Consider the following 25,810-nt stretch of genomic DNA (forward strand, 5'->3'; position numbering starts at 1 on the left):
TCAAAAACATTTTTTCTCTTACACAATTCAAAAACATTTGTTTCGAGACAGAATATTTATTTCAAAACAAACCTGTTTTGTCTTATAACGTTAATATTAATAATTACCTTCCTTGCCACCACTCTCCCTCTGCTTCTTCATCTTTTCAAATTCATCCCAACTTTCTCTCTCTACGGTCATATCTCCTCCATCTGGGTTATCCTCATCAAACGTATTTATTATTTATTCATTCACCTGTTCCATAAATGCACCCATAAAGTTCAAATCTTTTTCAAAAAAATTTGAAAAAACGGCCATTTTTCTTAGTTTATTGCTTTAGCACCATATCAGCTAAGTCTTCAGATCTGGAGCTGAATGTTTCATTTTTGTGAATACGAGATGTGTTTTAGGGTTTTTGATATGGCGATGAATCGGAGTTTTCGGGCGGCCGAAAAAGGAATGCCGGGGCAGGGTGTTGCGAAACAACGGCAGCCGCAAATGATGGGGAGTTTTAGGAAGCCTGTAATGAAAGAGAAAGAAGAGGAGCCAGGGTTGTTTTTGGAAATGAGGAAACGAGAAAAGGAGCGGGATCTTCTCCTTCAAAACGCTGAATTCGATTCGTCAATCGGTTATTTTCTAATTTGAAATGCTGCATTTACATTATGATATATGATTTTTATGACAGTTGGTATAGGAGATCAGTTGTAGTTAGTATATTGTTAGTATTGTATTCATGATATGTAAGTCCTTGTGTAATTTAGGGGCGTGCATTGGTCGGTTTTTGTGCTAAAACCTTTTGAATTTTTTTAAACCATTCGTTTTTTTCAGTTTTGCCATTTGAGCTTGAAAATTTTTGGGTGTATTTCTTTTCTTGCCCCAAAATAATGAATTTGGGACTAAATCATTTTGTTAATTAATTAAGTTAATAATAATACTTTAATAACAATTTGGATTTTTTTTACAATGAAGTGGCAGGTAAACGGGCAACAAGCGGCGCAACAACCCCCTTTTGGATAGAATAAAATATATGAGTTACATATTTATTAGTCTATTATAAATTACTTAAAATAAAAAAATGAAGTTTTATAAATTTGGTCCATGTTGGGGTTTCCGGTTTTTATTATATGCAAAATCAAAACCGAACCATAAGTTTGGTTGTTACATAAACATAAAACCAAATCATGGGTTTTTGTCGATTTGGTTTTATGTTTTGGTTTGGTTTGGTTTTTTCGGTTAGATACACATCCCTACTGTAATTTAGGAAGCTAAAAGTGGTCAATTCACTTGTTGGTGATTCTTTTGTGTTCTGTTTGTCTAAATTGTTATATTCAATTCTGCAGGATCGAATGCGATTGGTACACCTCCTAGAAAGACCAGCACTGATAGATTTCTCAACTCTGAAAATGATAAGAATGATTATGATTGGTACATTTTTTTTTATATTGTTACTGGTTATAATGTTCTTTTGGTTACTGTTTAGTGAATATTATTATGTTTCAGGCTTTTGACGCCGCCTGGTACGCCTCTTTTCCCTACACTGGAAACACATAAAACCGTTACAGCTCGAGGAGGAACACCTAAAGCCTGCCCTACTGCACTAAAATCTCGGGTAACAATTCTTTGTTTTCATATTTATACAGCAATATCATAAATTATTAAAATTGTGAAATAATAATATCATTTTCTTGCTTTGTTAATATGTTATAGTTATCAAATTCCCAAGTAGAGACCACTGGAAGGAATAATATGATTTCCAGACAACCATTAAATACTTCAACAACCGGAATCCGTAGGCCTTCCTCATCTGGAGGCCCAGCTTCAAGGCCCGCTACTCCAACCAGAAGGCCCTCTACCCCAACCGGAAGACCCACATTGAGCCAGCCGACCAGACCCATATCAACTTCAACCAAAACAGTTTCTAGTACAACATCTAGATCCACTTCAACGACAACATCTAGGCCTTCAAGATCCTCAACACCTACTTCCCGGCCCACTATGGGCCCAACCAAGCCCACACTACCCGCTAGATCTTCCACACCGACACCACGGTCCGCTCCAAGATCTTCAACTCCCACAAGCCGACCTTCTTTACCCGTAACAAAACCCGCATCACGGGCCCCAACACCGACCCGTCGACTACCCACATCGACAACCGTAACAAGACCATCCACACCCACAGCTAAACCATCCGCACCACCAGTACGTGCTAGTTCTCCAAGCAGACCGAGACCATGGAACCCTCAAGAAATGCCAGGTTACACTCTCGATGCACCGCCGAACTTGCGAACTTCACTTGCCGATAGGCCCCCTTCGGTTACACGTGGACGGCCCGGTGCACCCGGTTCACGGTCTTCATCGGTTGAGCCGGTGGCTAACGGAAGAATAAGAAGGCAGTCATGCTCACCATCACGAGGAAGGTTACCTATTGGCTTGGTTCATAATAGTGGAAGCTCGGTCCCGGTTCCTGCACTGAACCGTGCGTATGCTAAAGCTAATGATAATACGAGCCCGGGTTCGTATGGAACAAAGATGGTTGAAAGGGTGGTTAATATGAGGAAACTGGTCCCACCGAAACAAGATCACAAGCATTCGCCTCATAGTAACTTGTCTGCTAAGTCGTCTCCCGATAGCTCAGGTTTTGGCAGATCACTTTCAAAGAAATCATTGGATATGGCTATTAGACATATGGTATGTACTTTTTCTTTCTTCACATTTTACATAAAATGAGTCAAATTATTATTGAGATAATATTATTATGAACGTTGGTTATAATTATAAATTGTTTGTTTTGGAATAGGATATAAGGAGGACAGTACCTGGTAACCTGAGGCCATTGATGACTAACATTCCAGCATCGTCGATGTATAGTGTGAGAACGGGTCCCACGAGGAGTCGAACGATGAGTGTTTCGGATTCACCACTTGCAAAGAGCAGCAATGCCAGCTCGGAAATGAGTGTGAATAATAACAGTTTGTTTTTGGATGTAAGCATGGATGATGATGTCAGCAGCGAGCGGGTTGTCTTTAACATCCGTGGAAGGTGAGATAATATAAACTGACGTAACCGATTTTTATTTAATTTGTATGTTAATCAGTTTGTTAACGTATGAATGTTGGAACTTGTATTTTCTAATTTAATTATTAGTTTGAAGCAAAAACTGTTTTGGATAATCAGCTCAGGTTTGTGAAAAGTTGTTCAGTCTTTACTTGGCTCGTGTTTCTTAGTTTGTCGAAAATCGAAATTGTTTAGAGCTTACACGGCTCTTATGAGCTTGCTTTGTCGATAATATTTGCAATATTAAGTATTGTCGTATGGTTCAGTTTCGACTATATAAAGATATAGTATTTGTCACAAGTAAGTTGTATCCTTCATGGTGTATTTTTATTTCAGTATACTTTAATCGAAGTGGGATTGGTGATGAAAACTTCTACCTTTACATTCATAGACCAAAAGGTGTATTATATTGACACAACCTCCGCATATTCTCTTCCAGGCATAAAATGAAGCAATATTTGAACGAATTCATCTAAAGAGGCGTGGGCAATTTTCATAAAGCCTAGAGGGGAACAACAGGTACAATGTGTAAAACACAAAACACTCCGTCGTGAATTTGATAAATAACGTATGATTGAAACTTGGAAGTGAAACCAGTAAATAATATTTCAATCGGATAACAACGATCGCCAATCAGTTAAGGATGAATGAACAAAAGATTGAATAACAAAGAATAATATTAAGGACTATGACTCGGAAATTTGACAACAATCTTCACTGAAGAACTAACGGAGTGTGATCCTATGTTGCACGGAAACGCGACCAAGGTGCCGTACCCCGTCCCGGAAACGCCGGCGGGAACGGCAGGAAATGTTTCTTGACCGTTTCCTTGAAGTTGGGGACAATCGTTGACCGTTTCGAAAATTCAAGCGGTGTTTCGATACGTTTCCAGATGGGACGATTTTTACACGTTTCGGGCGGCGTATTCCGGCGCCGGAGCTGTAGTATTTGCCGGAAACAAGGAAGAAGATGAAGAGTATCTTGTTGTGAATAGTGGTTGACGGCTGTAACTTAGAATTAGAATTAGGGTATTTATTAGGTTAAAATAACTTTAGATATTTTAATATTTTACTCCTTTAACTTTAAATTGTTTGTATCTAGTCCTTAAAACTTATAAGTTTTAACATAAAAAGTTTAAAATTAGTTTGTGTATTTCTATATTTAACCCTCTCTATTATTACTATGATCGATTATGATTGATTTTGAAAGACTTATAATTGATTATCATTGGAAGATGTATGAATTTTGAAGTTTACATCAACGTATGAATATATTTTGGGCTTTGTGGTACATTATCTATAATATATATTTATTTTTTATATGCATTTATTGCCGTACCCTTGTCGTACCCGTTTCTTGATTTTTTGAGTTTTGCCGTTTCCCGTTCCCGTACCCGTGCCCGTTTCCCGTTCCCGTACAACATAGGTGATCCCCGCACAAACAGGACTATGAAGAGTGTGATGTGGCCGACAACCAATATAGGCATGTCCATTCCTATCACTAAAGCATTTCTTGAAGGTTCATTGGATAGAATGTAGTTTTGAGTGTATGATGGAGCAACAACCACAATGATTATTCGGCTTGATAAGGGTTAATATCCAATTGCTGATCCAAAAGACCTATTGAAGTTTGGTGAACGTGATATTCATACTTTGGCCAAATTTCAAATTCAAGCTGATCCATTGTATGAGCCTGTTACTAAGACGTTCAATGGAATGGTTGCTTCTATGATTTGTACAAAGTTATGAGCTTGAGCATTGAAAGGAGCTGATGCACATCTCGTCAGGAAACTTTGATTGATGAAAGCAATAAACCAAAAGGGAGATTGTTAGGGTATATTTTGTATGGTTTACGGTGGGCTTGGGCTTGGTAGTGGGCTTGGCCGATTGGCTTGTATGGTCTACCCTATATATAGTTATGTTTAATCATTATTAGGACAAAATAGTTTATTTTTCATCATCATTGTAATTTGTTTTCTTTAAGGGCTTAATACCCGACGTAATATATATGTGTGCTTTGAAGCTTTGATTGTTTGTTTCATCTTATTTCTCGAATCACCAGGTGTTTAGTTTCCGCCTAATCACGTATTTCTTGGTATCAAACTGAAAGATCATTTCTCGAGAGTTACATCAAGTTTGTTTTTGTAACACCCCGTCAAGGCGGGATCGCGAGACGTACAATTGTCGGATACATGAACACATGATTTACATATAATACACAATGCATTCATATCGAGCCGGGGGTCTCACCGGAAGCAGTCTCTCTATTCCTATGAGGTAGAGGTAAGACTGTCTACATCTTACCCTCCTAAGACCCTACCATAGCTTTGCTATTGGTGGGATATACTGAGTACGATGATGATGATGACACAATGCATTCATAATCCAAATCATCTTGTCAAATTACATCATCCAAACTATCTCACAGGCTAACATGCGGAGATGGAGATGTACTAAATAATCAAAACGCGCATAGCATTCCATATAATCTCCATCGCATTCCACAATGTCAAATAAGCACACACCACTTAGGCATTACCCAAAAAATATGCTTGAAAACGTCATCTGAAAATATTGGTGAGTTTGTTGGTTTTGACACGGTAAACGATATTTCATTTTTTAAAGAAAAATAACTCATCATGATTTTATGTTATATGCATTAATTCTTCTCATTTCAGCATAAGCCCGTAACCTAGGTGTCAGCTAATTCGTCCATGCCCCTGCTAACGCCTTTCCGGGCCCATTAGCTGTAACGTCTTATCACGGAACGTTAGTACACACACAAAATGACAAACATCATTCACATTTACATAGTTGTTCGCTACCAACCGTGAATCAGGTGGACGTCCCTAATAATACTATCCCAATTAACACCAACTCATATCAACAAAGAGTTAAATGTTACACAACAATAAACAAGGGGACTTTAGTGATAATTCTAAATTATGCAATCATTCATTCATCATTCATCTCAACCATAAACATCAACATCGATCGAGCATTTCAAATTCACGTAAATCAATTTAAGCAAATTTCTCCCCCGAAAACATATAAAACACAAGAGGGGCCACAGGAACTCAGTTTGTCAGTCTTGGTTCTGTCTTGGTTCTTGGTTAACTTCTTGACAACTCTTAGGGTGCTTCAGAACTGATGAATAACCCAACGTTTCTTAACCGCAACCACAAGCAAAATGCATACAGTTACCAATTGCTGCACACGAGCAAAAGTACCATGGAAATCAATACCATCAATTGTAAGCCTTTTGCCACCAATCTCGCCTTATACCCTTCCCATTAGGTTTACACTTTATGTTATAAACCCATGTAGAGTACATGGCTCTTTTTCCTTTTGGTAGATATTTAAGGGTTCATGTGCCATTTAATTCAAGGGCATTTATTTCAACAAATTATCTTGAAATTAAATTCAAATTCTCACTTTTTAAGTGTTGCATGATTGTATATGTGACAAGGTACCTCTGTTATAACTGTGTGGCTAATATGTGGAATGAAGCCTTGAATAAACTTTATACACCAACTTATAAATAAATGGAAGTTTAAAAACGTGGTTCACCATTTGTAGGGACTTGAACTAACTATGCACCCAGCGAGATGATTGGGTTAGCGGGTGGGTCATAAAATTATGTTAAGTGAGTTGTTGATAAACATGTTTAGTTAACCGTGTTTTAGTGGGTCCACTGTTTTATTACATATATATTTATAATCTTAATTTTCCACCGCTGGTAAGTAATGATTACAGAAAATTCTTTACAAGAATGATAAAAGTGGAAGTTATTGTGAAGCACTTTGTGTTAGGATAATAAAAGAAAAATTAAAAATGGTTCTGCCCATGACGGGCATGCATATATGTGAATGTAATATACAGCCTTGGTTAACACTTATAAGAACAATAAACAAGATTGAAACCGACTATGAGGACAAAAAGTTTCAACTAAAACAAAACTTCTATCCCAGGAATACAGAATTTATTTACATCAATAACTTGTTAATGATATGATACAATTTAAGAATACTTAAAAGGTTACTAGCTAGCATTGTAACACGCTATATACTCTTGATAGATTACACAAATCATATTGTTATATGAAAATAAAACAAGAATTCAACTCTTTAATCGGGATCTCCTTAGCATATCCTTGGACGCTTGTGATCACTTTTATTCCCTCTTTGATTAGATCCCAAAGAACACGAACAAGGGAAGGATCGTCCAATTGTAGCATGAGGCATGCTTTTCAAATACTGTCTTTGTTTCTCGGTGATCCCACCAAGCCCGACCAACGTGAAAAAGTTGATTGAAAATCGGGTTTTGGGAAAAGCGATTCAAAGTCTGGCTGCATTCTGGGGTCAGTAAGGCGCTCGTACAAGAGGCAAATGCCAAGGTGCTCTGACAACTCCTGGAATAGAATCTTGATGAAGATTCTAGAAGACGAAGTTGTGTCCTCCTCAGTCAACCAAATATAAGCCAAAACATGCCACGGCAAAGCATCGGTCCCAAGCAATTGTGCAAAAAACTTGGCCACATTACGCAGCTTGTTTGTCTCAAGCCTATGGATCGTCGAATAGAGCTGAACAAAACATTTCTCCATGTGTTCTTGGTAGACTTTGTTGATCATACATAACCTCTTGGCCAAAAACGCATAGTAACGAAGATAAGTTCTTTCATGACTACAACACTCTAATAACATTATGCACACTTCCTTCTCTTGGCCTGGTTCCATTTTAATTTGAAGGAGCTTATGACCAGCTTCTTCAAAATCCACACTAGACATAATTGTTAAGTAAATGGTTCTTCGAAGGTTAACTAGATTTGTTTCCGTCTCATCTAGAATCCTTACTTCTTCTCTTCTCTTCCTATCCTTATCGCTTCTTTCGACTCTAACTCTTCCGCCTTGCATCTCCATTTACTTTCAGTGTTCCTGTCACTAGAACAGTTAGTGTCGGTTAGACTTTAAAACTAAAATATACTTTTCGATACGAAAATCAAACGAAAGATTAATAGAAGCTATCAACTGCTTTTACCATACAACCAAAAGAGTTTTATATATGCTTTGAAATTAATCTTTACACGTTTAAACCTTAATGCAACCGATTCAGATGGTATATAGCGGGCCAAGAACACAAATAAAACGAACGGCCTAACATAGTTTACAGGGAAAAAGTGCAAACTAAAACAGATCTACAGTGTAGAGAATAACATACCTTTTGTATAATATAATGTTTCTCGACTGCTTCATTGGCAATTACAAATTGTCGAACAATCCTTAAATAGAGTACGCTAAAACGTAAAGGGCAAGTAACGCGGGGAAGGCCTTTTCTACGGCTCACTTATCATGACGTATTGGGCCTTATTTATAGGCCCATAGAAAAGCCTTAATACAAGCATGATGTTGACTTCTATATAAACATTATATGGAAACTATTTATATCTTTTTATAATGATACTGAGTCGCTTGCAAAAAAAAAGGGTTCGAGCGTGAAATCGTACCTATAGGTTATATATAAAATCGAAAATTGACTGGGTTCGGTCGAACCTGATGAAGTGTACTGTGTAGCATGTCATAATAGTATATTAAAACTTAATTATTATAGATATAGATAAAAAGGTTATAAGAAAAAAAAAATACTTTGAATAAAAAAACATAAAAGAAAAAAACAAGAAAACAAGCACAGCTAGAGGTGCATAAACCATATTTTGAGCCAAATCGGATCTGTTTTAAAACCGTGTTGGAGCGAGTCAACAAAAGTCAAAGCCGATAATAAAAAAACTATTTTTGTAGAGAAACAACCGGACTAGTTAGAAACCACCACGGTTTGGTTTTAACTGGTTTTCACAAATATATTTTCAAACTGACAGACCGGATCGGGTTGCCACTGGTTTCACCCAAACTGGTTTCACTATCTGTTTGACGGTTTCGTATCATGTCGAATATGGCTTTCAGATCCCAAATAGGTTTGATTGTTTGAATGTCTAATCAGAAATTCACAATGATCTTTGTCATTTCCACATTGGCCTAGGCCCAATGGACTCATTTTGTATATAATACCATAGTGACCCATTTGTATAGCTTTGCTTTATGTATGAGTGTATGACCATGGGTCTAAACCCAACGGATAATGACAACCAAAATAACGATAATTACAACAACAATAGTCATCTAGGAAGAATAGGACGTAAACAAACTAAACCTCTATCCTAGCAAAATAAGATGTTTCCAGAAAGAAAGACCTCTAGCTCTAAAGTTGGATAATTATATAAGCATCGTACAATTCTCAATTTGACTTTTTTTTTTCTCTAAATTTCATACCAAAGATTCAATAGTTTCACTGCACGCTCTTTCAAAATTTCTTAAATCTAACTCGAAGTTAAAAACTCAGTGCAAACTAAGCCAATAGTTCATAACATTAGCCAATAGTGTATTCCGGTTATTTATAAAATTAGCAAATTGACCACGCAATTTTGTTAGTGTGTAACAAAATGATATAACTACTAAAAGAGTTCAATAAAACCATTTAACTATTAAAATCTCTTTATAGATAATGTATCCGACTATCCGGTTTGTCTATATCAAATCTACAAACTGACCCATACAATCTTTATATCATATGTACATCTGATTATATTATGCGTTTTAATTTTCCCAAGTTGATTATTGTGACGGAAAACATGATCATTAGAATTAAATTATGTAGACATTGCTATCGAAGAGAGGGACAACCCATAAACTTAAAATTGAATAAAACGAAAATAAACCAATAAAGCATATTTAGCTAGTTGTTTAACAACCATTGCGTACAAAGGATTGTAACTAATCGTTGAAGTTATCAACTAATGACATTTTATCTTATATTCCAAGAAACATGCCATAAAAGTTAACATTAGTTCCTAGGCTGTTTTTATACAATCTATGATATTTCATAAATATAGACTATAATAGTGTGTGTGTGTGTATATATATATATATATATATATATATATATATATATACACTAGACGGGTGCTCGCGCGATGCAGCGAGTGTTTGAACCTGTTAATCACGTAACATATATAAGTGTCTATGGTTCGGTTAAAACCTTGAAATCGTTTAAACCGGTCATTGGTTTGCCTTCTTTTTTCTTTTTCTGTTTTTACTTTCGGTTTGTTGGCCGGTTTCAAAATTTTCAAAACATAGTGAACGGTTGGTTCGCGGTTTATACTGGCAACTGGCCATATGAAACCGGACCAGACTGTAAATGTTGAATGCATTTTAATGTTTTTTATTATTAATCATTAGATATGTTTTGTAATATATATTAGATATAGTTAAAATTTAATTGAACATAATCTTTTTATTACAAATAACTTGGCTATACAACTTCAAATTAACTCAATTGCAATATGATTCATTTTGTAATCTTTGTTGTTATTATTTCATTTCCTATATCTTCCATTAATATTTACCATTTATATGGCTAAAATTATCAATTTTTATTTATGATCATATCAAGTATCATATTGTGTTGGTTATTAGTTAAAATTGATTATACATTTAAATTATTAATTATTCAAAACTAAATTTATTATTAAAGTTTAAAGTGTGAAACCAAACTGGAACCAGGCCGTTAGTAACGATTCGGTTTCAACTTTCAATGGTTGAGTTTGGTTTTGGACGACAAAAAATCAGTATTAACGGTTGGACTCACAAGTTTAACTTAAAAACCATCCAAACCGACACTGAATACCCCTACGTAACATATTAATTTATTTAAAATGAAAAAAAATTACAACAATATCATATCCAAATTAAAGAGAATAAAATGCTCGTTTTTATGGTGCAATTTGTTTATAAAAATATTAACGTATGAAAAGGCTATAGTCGTTTAAAAATCATGGGTGAGAAGTTAGTTTACAAGTTAAATTAAAAATATAATATGGTTAAAGATGAGGGACCAAACTTGTAAGTTGAATGGATTGTGTTTAAAAGACATGTTTACCCTTACTAACACATGTACCTCAAGCTTTAAGTGTTGTAGATTACTTAAAAATGGGTGTATTAATTTGCCCTTGTTTGATGTATTATATATATATATATATATATATATATATATATATAGTATTTAACTTTCTAGAATTCATTCTCACCTAAGAAGGTTCACACAAGAATGGTACGTTTTTACTTTCACTTTTGATCCATCATACAATCGATTTGGTTTAATGTTTATGTTACATGTGTTAAAGGAAAATAGGCTCGAAAACAAGTGGCGAGGCTCCATTGGAGCCATAGTTGACGCGCCTATATAAAAAGTGTGGCCCATGGTGTCTCAAACTGAACGACGACCCGAATGGATGCCTATGGTTGAAACATGCACACATCTAAAAGGAACTGAGGGTAAACCTGCTATGCCCAGTTAGTCTCGGGCTTCATGTTCCCTCAAGAGGATGGAGATCGTTCTTGGATCAAGGAACGGCTAGTTTCAATGGACCCATTATTGCATAGTTATGTGTATAGAATGGAGGCCAGCAATGTGGGCTTGGATGGGTCCGTAAATTTGCTCAAACTCATAGAATATGAGGTTGGTTCGACTCTAGTAGATTGGTCATTCGTAATAAGCCCAGTTGAGGGTGCCCCAGAAGAGAATTTGATAGATTATTTAGGATTTTTGTATAAATCATGTATTAACAAGATCACATGTGCTATAAAATCATAGGGAATATTTTGATTATCTATCGATGGATGTGTTTATTGTCCTTAATGTGTTTAAGCATCATTTAATTAAAAGACTAGGACTTGCAAACTCAAGAATACTTTTTTTAAAACTATATATGAAATTTAATCTCAACCGATCCTCAAAAAAACTTGGCACACTCCACCTCTAAACACAACCTATATATTTGTAAAAATAGGAGCATTTTTTGTTAGCATTATAAACTAAACTCGTTAACCAAGAAGTTTCAAGGGTGGCTCAACCATCTTGATGGCTCAAATCTAATAGAAAAGTGAAAATTATTGTTTTCGTTCATGTGGTTATAAGGTGGAGTCACATTGAGTCCCCGAAAATATATTTGAACTGGTTGAATCCATGTGGTACCAAAAAGTGACCCAAACGAGTCCTTCCGTTATCTTTTTGTTAACAACACTATTAAAATGAGAGGTAATATAGTCCTTTCAACCTATAATACAAAATTAATATATATTTAAATTACAAAATAATTAAAAATAATAAACTTGGGTCCAAAATATCAACTCATCTTCTATCTCCATCAAAGTACCAATACCACCACCACCCACAAGCCACTACCAACTCATCTTTCATCTCCATCAATTAAAGATAAGATGGAAAAATTGATAAACACAAAGAAGTTAGGGTTCCATCACCTCCTCCTTTGTCATCTGAGCATGAAACCTCAACATATGTCACCTGAGAATCAAGGTTACTCGCTGGAACCTAGTTATGGGCGGAACCCTAGTTCAGTCATCGTCGTTGCTCCTTCTTTCTCTAAACACAGTCTTCTGAACCGGCGAGCAAGGCGGACCCCTAGCCGCCGCCGTTACTTATATTGCCACAACACTCCGTTCGTTGTCACAGAAGGTCACCATACTCCGTTCGATGTCGCGACAGTACATCGGTTGGATTTCTGATCCAGATCTGGAATCGACAACCGTCACCAAGGTCGGTTTTGTTCTGGTTGTGAGCACCAGTTGAAGAAGCGAGGATTACCGGTTCTAAACTTTCATGACCGGTTATGCCTTTGCTAGATGTGTCGCCGGAAAGCAAAGGGTCGTCGGAATTCAATTTAAATGGTGCATGTCATCTTCCTTTGTTAGATGTAAAATGGATCTATTTTTCCATTTTAAATATGTATTGTTTTAGTGTTATAGGTTGAAATGACTATATTACCCCTCATTTTAACAGTGATGTTAACAAAAAGATAACGGAAGGACTCATTTGGGTCACTTTTAGTACTACAGGGTTTCAACCAGTTCAAATGATTTTTCGGGGACTCAATGTGACTCCGCCTTACAACCACATGGATGAAATCAATAATTTTCTCAATAGAAAATTCGGGCCCCTTTCCAAATAGAGATTGTGTTCGTACTTTAGGACTTTTTGTCACGACGATTTACATTTAATTAAATGAAGAAGTTAAACATAAACCTAAATAGTTGCACTTCTCATTAGATACTCAATTGTATAACATAAGCTAGTACATAAGAATGTTAGACCTGTTCTAAAAACGAGCAATCAAAATGCATATGTGTTGAAACCTGACTTTAACGTGACTTAATTAAAAACATATTAAAAAACATCTTATGGACAATATCACATATGTTTGTCATTTGCAACACGAAATATTATTAACAATTATAATGCCATGTATCATTTTAGTTTTGACAAAAAAAAAAAAGCTGCATAAATAACAAAATATGTAGTTTTAATCTTCTAATCTTTATTTAAAGAAAATAATAAGGTTACTTGAAATATTAGAAAAAAAGAAATAGATATAGTCTTCGAGAAAAAATAAAATGTAGTACTAGAATAACGGATATATATTTCCAAATTTAATTTGGGCTTTTGATAGGAAGATTGGAACCGAACGGGTTAGGCTAAACGTACCCCCCTCCCCTCTCCTATATATACTTTCAATTCCTTTAATAATTTTATTTGTCATATTACTACCCTTTAATATTTTTTGTAAAACTTATCATAATAGTAATATTGATTAATTTTTTGTAAAACTTTTTTTTTCTCTCTATTTGTGTTTATTATTCTTTATCATAGTAATAATATTTATTATCATTTTAAAATATATTTAAAGATTTAAAGAAATATGATATAATCTCTTTATAAAAACGATAAAACGATTTGTATATTTTTATCTTATTATATGTCTCTCGCCCGACAAAAAAATCATTTGAATATATTTTGTTAGGTTCGGGCGTATAAGATTATTGTCACATTAGGAAAGATCCAACTTGTTGATCAAGTAGATGCCGTTTAATCTCTTTTGTTGATTACAAACAATGCGATTTTTTTTAAAATGTAAGCTATCTTTAAAAATTATTAGAAAAACATACTCTAAAGTATTAAAACACTTTTAAAAAACTGTATTAAAACACTCTAAAGAAAAACTCTTTAAAAAATATTTTTTTTTAAATGATAATCAAAGATAACAAAATGGTAAAGGAAAAACAAAAAAGTTTAAATTGTATTAATGCAAAACTTGAAGGAGGATGTATGTTTAGTAAAACTAAAGGGGAGGGGGTACGTTTAGCAACACCCAATCGAACCATGGTCACAATAATACAAGTTTTCTTCATTTCACAATTGATTAAAAAAAAATCTAATCTAGATAACAGATTTATAAAGACCAGCAGAATAGGAATCTTTGATAAACCCGCTAACATTGTTCATTTTTGCTGAGGATTACACTACAAGAAATTTGAGCTTTAGCCTGCCTATTCTTATTTAGTATGATAAAAGCAAAGTGACTACGGTGGAGGCAGATAGCCCGCCTATTCTTATTTAGTATGATAAAAGCAGAGCCCTTGGATCTCATCCTTATTAATGGTTCAGGTTAAGTCTGCCCATGTGCTGACGGATCCAAAGGGCATGTCGTCCCTGGCATAGTCGCCGCTAATAGCGGCGCCGCTAAAGCTCACTTTTCTTGTAGCGTTAAGAATGGAATTTTGAACTAAGACTAGTGACAACTGCTACCGAATTCTGTCATGATTCGTGGTAGTTTATTTATTTGTGACGCATTAACAAATTCAATTCTAAGTCACATCCCTCACTAAAATCCCAAAACTTAGTTATAGATTTGAGATGGATTACACATAATAGATTTGTAAAAGTTAAGGAATATATGTTAACTTTGTTTAGCAATAAACAAATGATGAAATATATTTGGATTTCTATAAACAATACTAAACAAACGAGTATCATCACCAATTCACCATAAGCCTACATCGTGTTTTGGATTCATAAATAATGTAACCACTCATTCATATTCATAAATAGTTAAATATAGAGTTTCGGATTCGGATATCCGACACTATGCCAAAATTTATATAATTACTATCCGAATCCAAAATTTTATTTGGATAATTCGGGTTTTTCATTCAAATTTGGATTTTTTACGCACCCTGGCCGAACAGGAACCTGCCAATAATCCATTGCCGACGTGTCTGTCAGTAATATGTCGATGAAATCTCAGGTATTGCGTTGGAATTAAAATTACCCAAACCTAATACCTTCACTAAAGATTCTCATCGGCACTGACTTTCACTGCTGGTTTCCAACCAGGGTGTTTGTACATAGGCGATACCCATTTATTTAGTAGTGTAAACACAAAAATCCTACTACTAATGGCCTAACATATATTTAACTAGATAGATGCATCAAAGTACATGCATACACGCATACATACACATGCAATTAGTAATACACTTATATATCAGACTCGTATATTTTCAGATACACATATACACAATATTCAAAGAAACGGACAACCATAACGTTCATTAAAACAATAGAGTTCTTATCATCTGATCAAACGTGGCTTTCGTTAATGCCTATCCACACGAGTTTCACATTTTAAAGCAAGTATTATGATCTAGAAGCTCCAAGATCTATGGTGCCAAATGAACCAGATGAGCAACATCCATCGCGCATGAACACTTTGCTGTTCATGAAAACCACTTGGTACCTCAAAACTAATACTTCGACTAATAACATCCAAACACCACCGCAAATCGCTAATAATATCTTGATTTCTTTAGATGAAAGCCATTTCCCATCTAGATTATTACCTCTATTTGCATGGACTAAGAATGTTGATCCAATTAAGGTGGGAAGTATGTTTCACTAGTGGTTTAAGTGTTTAACACAACATTAATGGTTTTGGTCAAATGAAAATACAAGAACAATTTGAAACATTTAGACAATGTCTAGCTAGTTTCCTTAGAATTTAAGAAATTATCTTGATCAAAAGTGTTTAAATCCTTGTTGTATACTATGTCTACACCTAACCTAGTAAAATGACAGCATTAATCCATTAACATCATCACTATGCTTTATATAACCTTGTATAACCCAACAAACAAATTAGAACAAGAGTCCAAACCCGAGCCAAGGAAAGAAATATGGGGAGTTGGGTTCGGGCAGCTGTCATGGTTCTAGCCATGATCTTGCTTCCAGTGATGGTTGAGTCCAAGGTTCGGAATTACAAGTTCACGGTACGTGTGTTTTAACGCGTTAAGGAGACTTGGTGCATCAAGGTGGATTGATCTAATTAAGATTTGGTTTTGTAGGCTGTGATGAAGAACTTTACTAGGTTATGTGCAAGTAAAGCTATGGTTACTATAGATGGGAAGTTTCCGGGGCCGACTTTGTACGCTAGGGAAGGCGATCAAGTCAATGTTCGACTAGTGAACAACGTGCCATACAACATAACCATCCATTGGTATGATTCCTAATTCAAACTATATATTGTCACTACTTGAGCAATAGTTATTTGCAAAGGTCTTTTTGTTCGCAATTGATCAGTTTCCTAGTAGTGGTGCGGATATACAACTTTTAGATCACAAGGGTTCTGATTACTACAGAATGTCTTAATTCTTTCACTGTACATGATAACCAGATTATCAAAGTACTGTTTTCATCATCAATCTCTATTTGTTTCCTTGAAGTGTTTTAAAAATAGATTCATAAAACTCTTTGGATATACTTGTGACTGAACTTTAAAATTGTTTTATTCATCTCACTTAATTTTTTTCAAATATATATAAGGTTGAAACATCTAATAATTAAAATTTGCATAATCTCAAAGAAATTACTTCTACTAACTACAAAAGAACACTTAGAAAATTTTGATTACAATTTGATAGGTTGAAAGATGGACTATCCTAGTACATTTATAAGTTGGGTTTAACGTCAGCCAATGAATCCAAATTAAGATTATTAAATCCAATATCCATTTTACTTTTATTTTTGCGGATTTTTTATGCTGCCAATTCCTCTTTGTTAGTTGCTATTACCATGAGCTTTTTTGAAACCAAATTTAAAAGGTCAAAACTCTAGTTAGAAACTTGTACATGATTTCATGGTTTGTTACTTCTACAATGTCTATATGTCTATTTGTTGCATTTTTCAGGCATGGAATCAGACAACTACGAACCGGGTGGTCAGACGGGCCGGCATACATAACACAATGCCCAATACAACCCGGTGCAAACTATACCTACAGCTTCAACGCTACCGGACAAAGGGGCACACTTCTTTGGCATGCCCACATCACCTGGCTAAGAGCTACCGTGCATGGAGCTATCGTCATTTTACCCAAAAAAGGCGTTCCATACCCGTTCCCTAAACCAGATCACGAGAAAATCATCGTTCTCAGTATGATTTGATACAACATTAGTACTCGCCATTTGCGAGACGATACTAATAATACTATTTGAACTTTTGTAGGTGAATGGTGGAGATCAGACGCGGATGCTGTGATGAACCAATGGATGCAAACTGGTCTCCCACCTAATGTATCCGATGCACACACCATCAACGGCTATCCGGGCCCCGTACCTAATTGCAGTACTTCAACAGGTACCATCATAAAAAAATTTGTGACAGATTAGTTAATAAAAATAAGCTACTAATATAAAAGTGTTCTAGGATACACTTTACATGTTGAACCTGGAAAAACATACTTGCTACGAATAATCAACGCTGCTCTGAATGAAGAATTGTTTTTCAAGATCGCGAAACATCAGTTCACGGTTGTTGAAGTCGACGCATGCTACGTTAAACCATTCAAAACCGACACGATATACATTGCTCCGGGCCAAACAACAAATGCCCTTTTTACTGCTGACCAAACACCCGGAAAGTATGTAATGGCAATTTCACCTTTCATGGACACCATTGTGGCGATTGATAACCAGACTGCAACGGCCACAGTACGATACAAAACAACCGAAACCTTCACACCGACAACCCTCACCACCCTTCCGGCGGCAAATGCTACTCCAGCAACAAATTCTTTCATTGAGTCTCTAAGAAGCTTGAATTCTGCAAAGTACCCTGCTCTCGTCCCGTTGAAAATCGACAACTCGTTGTTGTTTGTCGCTGGTGTTGGGGCGAACAATTGTTCTACATGCGTTAATGGAAGCAGAGTTGTGGCGGGCATTAATAATGTTACATTTGTAATGCCCGACACAGCTCTGCTTCAAGCACATTATTATAATTTAAGTGGTGTTTACACCACTGATTTCCCTGGAAATCCGGTGACACCATATAACTACACTGGTAGTAATCCGCTAACGAACTTGCAAGTTACTAACGGGACTAAAGTTTACCCGTTAGAGTTTAATTCCACTGTTCAAGTTGTGATGCAAGGAAATTCGGTTATAGCACCGGAGAGTCATCCCATACATCTTCACGGGTTTAATTTTTTTGTTGTGGGAAAAGGTTTGGGGAATTTTGATCCGGTTAACGACCCGAAGAAGTTTAATCTGGTTGATCCTGTTGAGAGGAACACTCTTAATATTCCTACTGCTGGATGGACTGCTATTAGATTCCGAGCTGATAATCCAGGTAAATACCACAATCCATATATAACCGAAAGATCTAATGTTTTAGGGTCAACTCGACCCGAACATACCAAATAGTTACCGATTTCACAACTCTAAAATGATACTTATTAATAATGTATTCTAAGTGATACTTCCACTAGAGGGACATATACATTTACAAAGTTAAGGTTTCTAAATGAATATTTGTTGCTCATTAAACAGGTGTGTGGTTTTTGCATTGTCATTTGGAAGTACATACGACATGGGGGCTTAAGATGGTGTTTTTGGTGGAGAATGGTAAAGGGCCAAACGAGTCGATTATACCACCACCGAAGGATCTTCCAACGTGCTAGGAGACAGGATTTTGTGACAATGGAGCAATTGCCTACAAAACACAACCTTCATTGAATTGTGGATACACGAACCAACCGTAAATCTACTTTGCGTTTCAAATAGAAATAAAGATCGAATCGGTAATTTGGGTGTCTAATTATTGATTCTGTGAGCACATAGTAATTTGTCAGCATTTATTTTGGTTGTGAGATTTGTATTGATTTTGAAGAAGTCATGTAATTTAATGAACTTAGAATAAATTTGTTTGAAACTAAAATAAATAAAATACGCGCCAGGTAGGGGTCGAACCTACGACTTTCTGCTTAGGAAACAGACGCTCTATCCACTGAGCTACAGGCGCTTTTGTGTTAGTTTTATTCTTCACAATTTAAAAACCAAATTTATAATGCATTTATTTTTGTTATGGTTAGCATGGCTTATTATTATCTAGACATCTATTTAAAAAAGGGGTGTTCTTCGGGTTCGTTTTTCGATTTCAGATTTTCTGGTCGTGTTCTTCGGGTTTCAAAGTTTTAAATCTTGACCCGAAACCAACCCGAATTTCTCACGGGTTTTTTCGGGTTCGGGATTTTCTAGGTTGGTTAATTGGGTTTCGAGTATCCTAAAAAACAAAACAAAAAAAATTTTAAAAACTACAATGCTAAAATTCATCATCATCATCATCATCATCGTACTCAGTATATCCCACCAATAGCAAAGCAATGGTAGGGTCTGAGGAGGGTAAGATGTAGGCAGCCTTACCTCTACCCCATAGGGATAGAGAGGCTGAGGAGGGTAAGATGTAGGCAGCGTTACAATGCTAAAATTGAAACAACATATTATTCTTTGTTCGCAAGCAAATAATTAAATAATAAACCAACATAACTTGATAAAAAAATCCAAAAGAAGAGTAAGGGGCTGTTTGGTAGCCTCTGAATGACCATTAATAGGCTACCTCTTAATGGTTTATGACTTCTTAATGGTTAAGAGGTAGACATAAGTCTGAATGGTTAAGAGGTAACCATAAGAGGTAGCCTCTTAACTATTCAGACTTAAGGTTACCTCTTAACCATTAAGAGGTTATAAACTATTAAGAGGTATCCTCTTAATGATCATTCAGAGGCTACCAAACAGCCCCTAAAACTAACTCGAACCATGATTTAGTTGTTCAATTACGGATGCTATTAGTAATTAACGGAAACATAAATTAACAATAAACAATCGATTAGGGGCAGATTTTGATAATGTTAGTGTCTAAGACTAATTCTATTATACCTAAAAATATATTTAATTTCAAAACTAAAAAGTTTATTCGAATAGAACCGAAACTTATAAATTAAACCCGAGAACCAACCTAAATTACTTCGGTTTGGGTTCGGGCTAGTCTTTTCTTGGGTCAGGTTTTTCAGGTCGGATTAGTTCAGGTTCAGATACGTGTTTTCTCGATTTGGGTTTCGTGTAAAAGTGACAGCACTAATTTAAAATGATATAAAAGAATTTCAACTACCTTGCATAAAACCTTAACGTATTACAATAACAAACAGAATTCACAATTTTTCAAAGAAAAAACACACAAGTTTATTATAGTTATTATTATATACATTATCTACAACAGAAGATTTTATCAACAACCCAAAACATTGAAACCAACCCTTTACGACATCTTATTCCATTCACGAGTCCTTTTCAACACCTCTTCTCATGTCAACAAACCCGAGCACACCTCCTAATAACACCTCACGCCATATATTACAAACAAAACACATCGAAACGTTATTTATCTAAAACACTTATATAACCTTAAGCTGATATCTAAGCGGTATGACAGACTCAGGGAAATCCGTTCTTGATTCCGTAAGAGAATAATAAGCTAGAACATGCGCGGGATGGTCCACCTCTTTATCTTCACCAACACTGACCTTTCTTGAAGGAATTATTTCAATTTTCCAAAATGGTCTAGCCATGGTCAAAAAGTCAAACCCGGTTGAAGACCCTCTATACCCTTGAACCCAAAGGTACCTAAGTGACCTTAACTGCAAAGCAGCAGTAGCAAGTGCATGTTCACTAAAGCAACAGCCTCTTACTTCAAGCTTTTGTAAACTAGGACACCCTTTAGAAAACCCCAGAAGACCCTTATCTGATTCACCAACATACCCTAACAACATCCACCTTATGTTTTGACTGTATTGGCCAATATAAGTCAAACCCATGTCAGTCAACCCTCCTGGTCTAAGATAAAGGGCAAATCTTCTAAGTTTATCACAGCATTTCAGTAGTGTTCGGACCCCGTTGTCCAGGGGTAAATCGGTAATTACCTCTTCTCGGTCTAGTAACACCATACGAAAATCTTGGAGGTTTTTTAAGTGGAATCCCATGCATTCCAAAGCTGCGTTTGTGATATCGGATACGTATACCGCAATGTATTCTAGCTCTAAACAACCTTGTGCTATCGCGGTTAACCCTCGTTGAGATACAACGCCTTCTTCAAATTCCATTTCTAATTCATCCGCCCCTCTCTCGATCCTTAAACGTTTTAACTTCTTGCACGAATTGGAGAGAATCTCCATGCCTCGGTCTCCAATCACGTTTATTGCTTGTCAGGTAGTACAAGGATCAAATACTAGATTTTCAAAATGGTACAAACTCAATAGTTTAATAGACACCATGCAAACACCCCTGATGTGTCATACGGGTCATATGGCAAGTGAAAATTGGTCATATGGTTCGTATGATATGCTTGGCTGACAAGAAAATGACTGATATGACCACCGACAAAATCATATACCCGTATGAGCATTTTTCAGCATATCATACAACTCATATGCTATGTCAAGCACATTGGTGCATACTTTTGAGTAGGGTTGTAAATGAGCAGAGTCGAGTTGGGCTCGGCTCGAGCTTGAACTTAAACGAGACGAATCGCTTAAGTTGTTTATTTTATCAAGCTAAATAATCGAGCTCGGCTTGTTAAAAAACTTCGTTAATTTTAAAAAAAAAATTTACATACTTGATATACATATATAAGGCAAAAAAAAAAATAATTAACAAACAAGTAATACAAAAGTAATAAACTAGAGAGTTTAAAACATTATATGTATTATTTCATATCGTTTTTAGAGTTGAGGATTTTCTTTGAAAGCAACATTTCTATTTTCTGAGATAGAGGTAAAGTTTGCCTACATTTCACCCTCCTCAAATCTTACTAATAACGTTGCCATTGGTGGGATCTCTGTTGGGTATGATTGTTGTATTATATGAATTACTTTATTTAAATGGTGCATGTCATCTTCCTTTGTTAGATGTAAAATGGATCTATTTTTCCATTTTAAATATGTATTGTTTTAGTGTTATAGATTGAAATGACTATATTACCCCTCATTTTAACAGTGATGTTAACAAAAAGATAACGGAAGGACTCGTTTGGGTCACTTTTAGTACTACAGGGTTTCAACCAGTTCAAATGATTTTTCGGGGACTCAATGTGACTCCGCCTTACAACCACATGGATGAAATCAATAATTTTCTCAATAGAAAATTCGGGCCCCTTTCCAAATAGAGATTTTGTTCGTACTTTAGGACTTTTTGTCACGACGATTTACATTTAATTAAATGAAGAAGTTAAACATAAACCTAAATAGTTGCACTTCTCATTAGATACTCAATTGTATAACATAAGCTAGTACATAAGAATGTTAGACCTGTTCTAAAAACGAGCAATCAAAATGCATATGTGTTGAAACCTGACTTTAACGTGACTTAATTAAAAACATATTAAAAAACATCTTATGGACAATATCACATATGTTTGTCATTTGCAACACGAAATATTATTAACAATTATAATGCCATGTATCATTTTAGTTTTGACAAAAAAAAAAAAAAGCTGCATAAATAACAAAATATGTAGTTTTAATCTTCTAATCTTTATTTAAAGAAAATAATAAGGTTACTTGAAATATTAGAAAAAAAGAAGTTACAGATATAGTCTTCGAGAAAAAATAAAATGTAGTACTAGAATAACGGATATATATTTCCAAATTTAATTTGGGCTTTTGATAGGAAGATTGGAACCGAACGGGTTAGGCTAAACGTACCCCCCCTCCCCTCTCCTATATATACTTTCAATTCCTTTAATAATTTTATTTGTCATATTACTACCCTTTAATATTTTTTGTAAAACTTATCATAATAGTAATATTGATTAATTTTTTGTAAAACTTTTTTTTTCTCTCTATTTGTGTTTATTATTCTTTATCATAGTAATAATATTTATTATCATTTTAAAATATATTTAAAGATTTAAAGAAATATGATATAATCTCTTTATAAAAACGATAAAACGATTTGTATATTTTTATCTTATTATATGTCTCTCGCCCGACAAAAAAATCATTTGAATATATTTTGTTAGGTTCGGGCGTATAAGATTATTGTCACATTAGGAAAGATCCAACTTGTTGATCAAGTAGATGCCGTTTAATCTCTTTTGTTGATTACAAACAATGCGATTTTTTTTAAAATGTAAGCTATCTTTAAAAATTATTAGAAAAACATACTCTAAAGTATTAAAACACTTTTAAAAAACTGTATTAAAACACTCTAAAGAAAAACTCTTTAAAAATATTTTTTTTTAAATGATAATCAAAGATAACAAAATGGTAAAGGAAAAACAAAAAAGTTTAAATTGTATTAATGCAAAACTTGAAGGAGGATGTATGTTTAGTAAAACTAAAGGGGAGGGGGTACGTTTAGCAACACCCAATCGAACCATGGTCACAATAATACAAGTTTTCTTCATTTCACAATTGATTAAAAAAAAATCTAATCTAGATAACAGATTTATAAAGACCAGCAGAATAGGAATCTTTGATAAACCCGCTAACATTGTTCATTTTTGCTGAGGATTACACTACAAGAAATTTGAGCTTTAGCCTGCCTATTCTTATTTAGTATGATAAAAGCAAAGTGACTCCGGTGGAGGCAGATAGCCCGCCTATTCTTATTTAGTATGATAAAAGCAGAGCCCATGGATCTCATCCTTATTAATGGTTCAGGTTAAGTCTGCCCATGTGCTGACGGATCCAAAGGGCATGTCGTCCCTGGCATAGTCGCCGCTAATAGCGGCGCCGCTAAAGCTCACTTTTCTTGTAGCGTTAAGAATGGAATTTTGAACTAAGACTAGTGACAACTGCTACCGAATTCTGTCATGATTCGTGGTAGTTTATTTATTTGTGACGCATTAACAAATTCAATTCTAAGTCACATCCCTCACTAAAATCCCAAAACTTAGTTATAGATTTGAGATGGATTACACATAATAGATTTGTAAAAGTTAAGGAATATATGTTAACTTTGTTTAGCAATAAACAAATGATGAAATATATTTGGATTTCTATAAACACTACTAAACAAACGAGTATCATCACCAATTCACCATAAGCCTACATCGTGTTTTGGATTCATAAATAATGTAACCACTCATTCATGAATCTTTCGATTCATTTGGCTCTCATGCTCAATATAAATTCCCTTATTTTGATTGTTAATGTACTGAGCCTATCCTCTATTCTTTTGTCATATTCCAAAATGAAATCACTTTTTTCATAGCAAGTTCCTTCTAACTTATAATAAAAGGATTTTTTTTCACTAAATATGAGTTTGTCTTCCTTTCCTTATAACGAATCCCTAAACCCAATGTGAGTTTTTCATTTTGATTTGCTACCCCGCCGTGATTGAATGAGAATGGATAAGAGGCTCGTGGGATTGACGTGAGGGGGGAATCCGTTGAGTTCTTATGCTTTCATGTATACAACTCAATTCATCCTATTACTACAGGGATGAACCCAACCCGGAATATGAACCATAAAAGAAAACGAGCTAGATCAGTTGCCGATGAACAAGTAAGAATTGCCTCAACAAAAATAGATGGAATTGGGCCTAAAAAAGCCATTCTGGTTCGTTATCGATTAGGTATCAGTGTGATAGCTCATAACAAGGTTTTTCCAGTTATAAAGAGTTATTATTGACGAGCTACAGCAATTGCGCCGATTAACGCAACTAAAAGAATTATTGAAATAAATTCAAACGGAAGAAAAAAATCTGTTGATAAATTTCAGTGATGAGGTTTTTCGAGGGAAGTAGGGCTCTTATTGACTAAAAGTGGGTTCTTCGCTTTCCTTTAGAATGAAAGTTGCTATGAAGCCCCTACTACTTACTTTGTTTGATTCAAAAGGCGAACGGCCCCCCCAACAAGTCGTATAATATAAATAGTTAAATATAGAGTTTCGGATTCGGATATCCGACACTATGCCAAAATTTATATAATTACTATCCGAATCCGAAATTTTATTTGGATAATTCGGGTTTTTCATTCAAATTTGGATTTTTTACGCACCCTGGCCGAACAGGAACCTGCCAATAATCCATTGCCGACGTGTCTGTCAGTAATATGTCGATGAAATCTCAGGTATTGCGTTGGAATTAAAATTACCCAAACCTAATACCTTCACTAAAGATTCTCATCGGCACTGACTTTCACTGCTGGTTTCCAACCAGGGTGTTTGTACATAGGCGATACCCATTTATTTAGTAGTGTAAACACAAAAATCCTACTACTAATGGCCTAACATATATTTAACTAGATAGATGCATCAAAGTACATGCATACACGCATACATACACATGCAATTAGTAATACACTTATATATCAGACTCGTATATTTTCAGATACACATATACACAATATTCAAAGAAACGGACAACCATAACGTTCATTAAAACAATAGAGTTCTTATCATCTGATCAAACGTGGCTTTCGTTAATGCCTATCCACACGAGTTTCACATTTTAAAGCAAGTATTATGATCTAGAAGCTCCAAGA

General features: G+C 35.2%; 2 protein-coding genes, 1 non-coding gene and 2 pseudogenes across 4 annotated transcripts; 2 read left to right on the forward strand and 3 right to left on the reverse strand.

Moving 5' to 3' along the window:
• Nucleotides 1-71: 71 nt before the first annotated feature.
• LOC143611078 (uncharacterized) lies at nucleotides 72-3,257 on the forward strand. 2 transcript variants are annotated; one of them, XM_077085381.1, is made up of 4 exons: nucleotides 72-607; nucleotides 1,320-1,404; nucleotides 1,480-2,667; nucleotides 2,777-3,257. In XM_077085381.1, exons 3-4 carry the CDS (start codon nucleotides 1,726-1,728, stop codon nucleotides 3,020-3,022), a joined length of 1,188 nt encoding a protein of 395 aa, XP_076941496.1. In that variant the 5' UTR covers nucleotides 72-607; nucleotides 1,320-1,404; nucleotides 1,480-1,725; the 3' UTR covers nucleotides 3,023-3,257. The 2 variants fall into 2 exon arrangements, with proteins under 2 accessions (XP_076941496.1, XP_076941497.1); XM_077085382.1 differs by lacking the exon at nucleotides 72-607 and having other exon boundaries at nucleotides 1,251-1,404.
• A 4,024-nt stretch (nucleotides 3,258-7,281) lies between these two features.
• Nucleotides 7,282-7,950, reverse strand: LOC143611082 (pre-mRNA-splicing factor cwc22 pseudogene; annotated as a pseudogene).
• An 8,173-nt stretch (nucleotides 7,951-16,123) lies between these two features.
• On the forward strand, nucleotides 16,124-18,956 carry LOC143611076 (laccase-4-like). The gene is made up of 6 exons (XM_077085379.1): nucleotides 16,124-16,263; nucleotides 16,339-16,490; nucleotides 17,181-17,425; nucleotides 17,498-17,629; nucleotides 17,699-18,619; nucleotides 18,820-18,956. The coding sequence occupies exons 1-6, from the start codon at nucleotides 16,171-16,173 to the stop codon at nucleotides 18,948-18,950; spliced, it is 1,674 nt and encodes a 557-aa protein (XP_076941494.1). The 5' UTR covers nucleotides 16,124-16,170; the 3' UTR covers nucleotides 18,951-18,956.
• A 262-nt stretch (nucleotides 18,957-19,218) lies between these two features.
• TRNAR-CCU (transfer RNA arginine (anticodon CCU)) lies at nucleotides 19,219-19,291 on the reverse strand. The gene has a single exon. It is a non-coding gene; the product is annotated as a tRNA-Arg (tRNA).
• Nucleotides 19,292-20,488: 1,197 nt separating this feature from the next.
• LOC143611086 (coronatine-insensitive protein 1 pseudogene) lies at nucleotides 20,489-21,510 on the reverse strand (annotated as a pseudogene).
• Nucleotides 21,511-25,810: the final 4,300 nt, after the last annotated feature.

This window comes from Bidens hawaiensis, unplaced genomic scaffold, assembly GCF_021521415.1.
Source record: "Bidens hawaiensis isolate Kalapana, Puna unplaced genomic scaffold, B.hawaiensis_p1.1 tig00029295_1, whole genome shotgun sequence".
Classification (NCBI taxonomy): domain Eukaryota; kingdom Viridiplantae; phylum Streptophyta; class Magnoliopsida; order Asterales; family Asteraceae; genus Bidens; species Bidens hawaiensis.

What these genes read in the sequence shown, in the direction of transcription:
- LOC143611078 (XM_077085381.1), top strand. Translation starts at nt 1,726, where the DNA reads ATGATTTCCAGACAACCATTAAATACTTCAACAACCGGAATCCGTAGG. An exon ending in ATATGGCTATTAGACATATG is followed by an intron (nt 2,668 to 2,776) that starts GTATGTACTTTT and finishes GTTTTGGAATAG; the next exon opens with GATATAAGGAGGACAGTACC.
- LOC143611076 (XM_077085379.1), top strand. Translation starts at nt 16,171, where the DNA reads ATGGGGAGTTGGGTTCGGGCAGCTGTCATGGTTCTAGCCATGATCTTG. An exon ending in TTCGGAATTACAAGTTCACG is followed by an intron (nt 16,264 to 16,338) that starts GTACGTGTGTTT and finishes TTGGTTTTGTAG; the next exon opens with GCTGTGATGAAGAACTTTAC. An exon ending in CGAGAAAATCATCGTTCTCA is followed by an intron (nt 17,426 to 17,497) that starts GTATGATTTGAT and finishes GAACTTTTGTAG; the next exon opens with GTGAATGGTGGAGATCAGAC.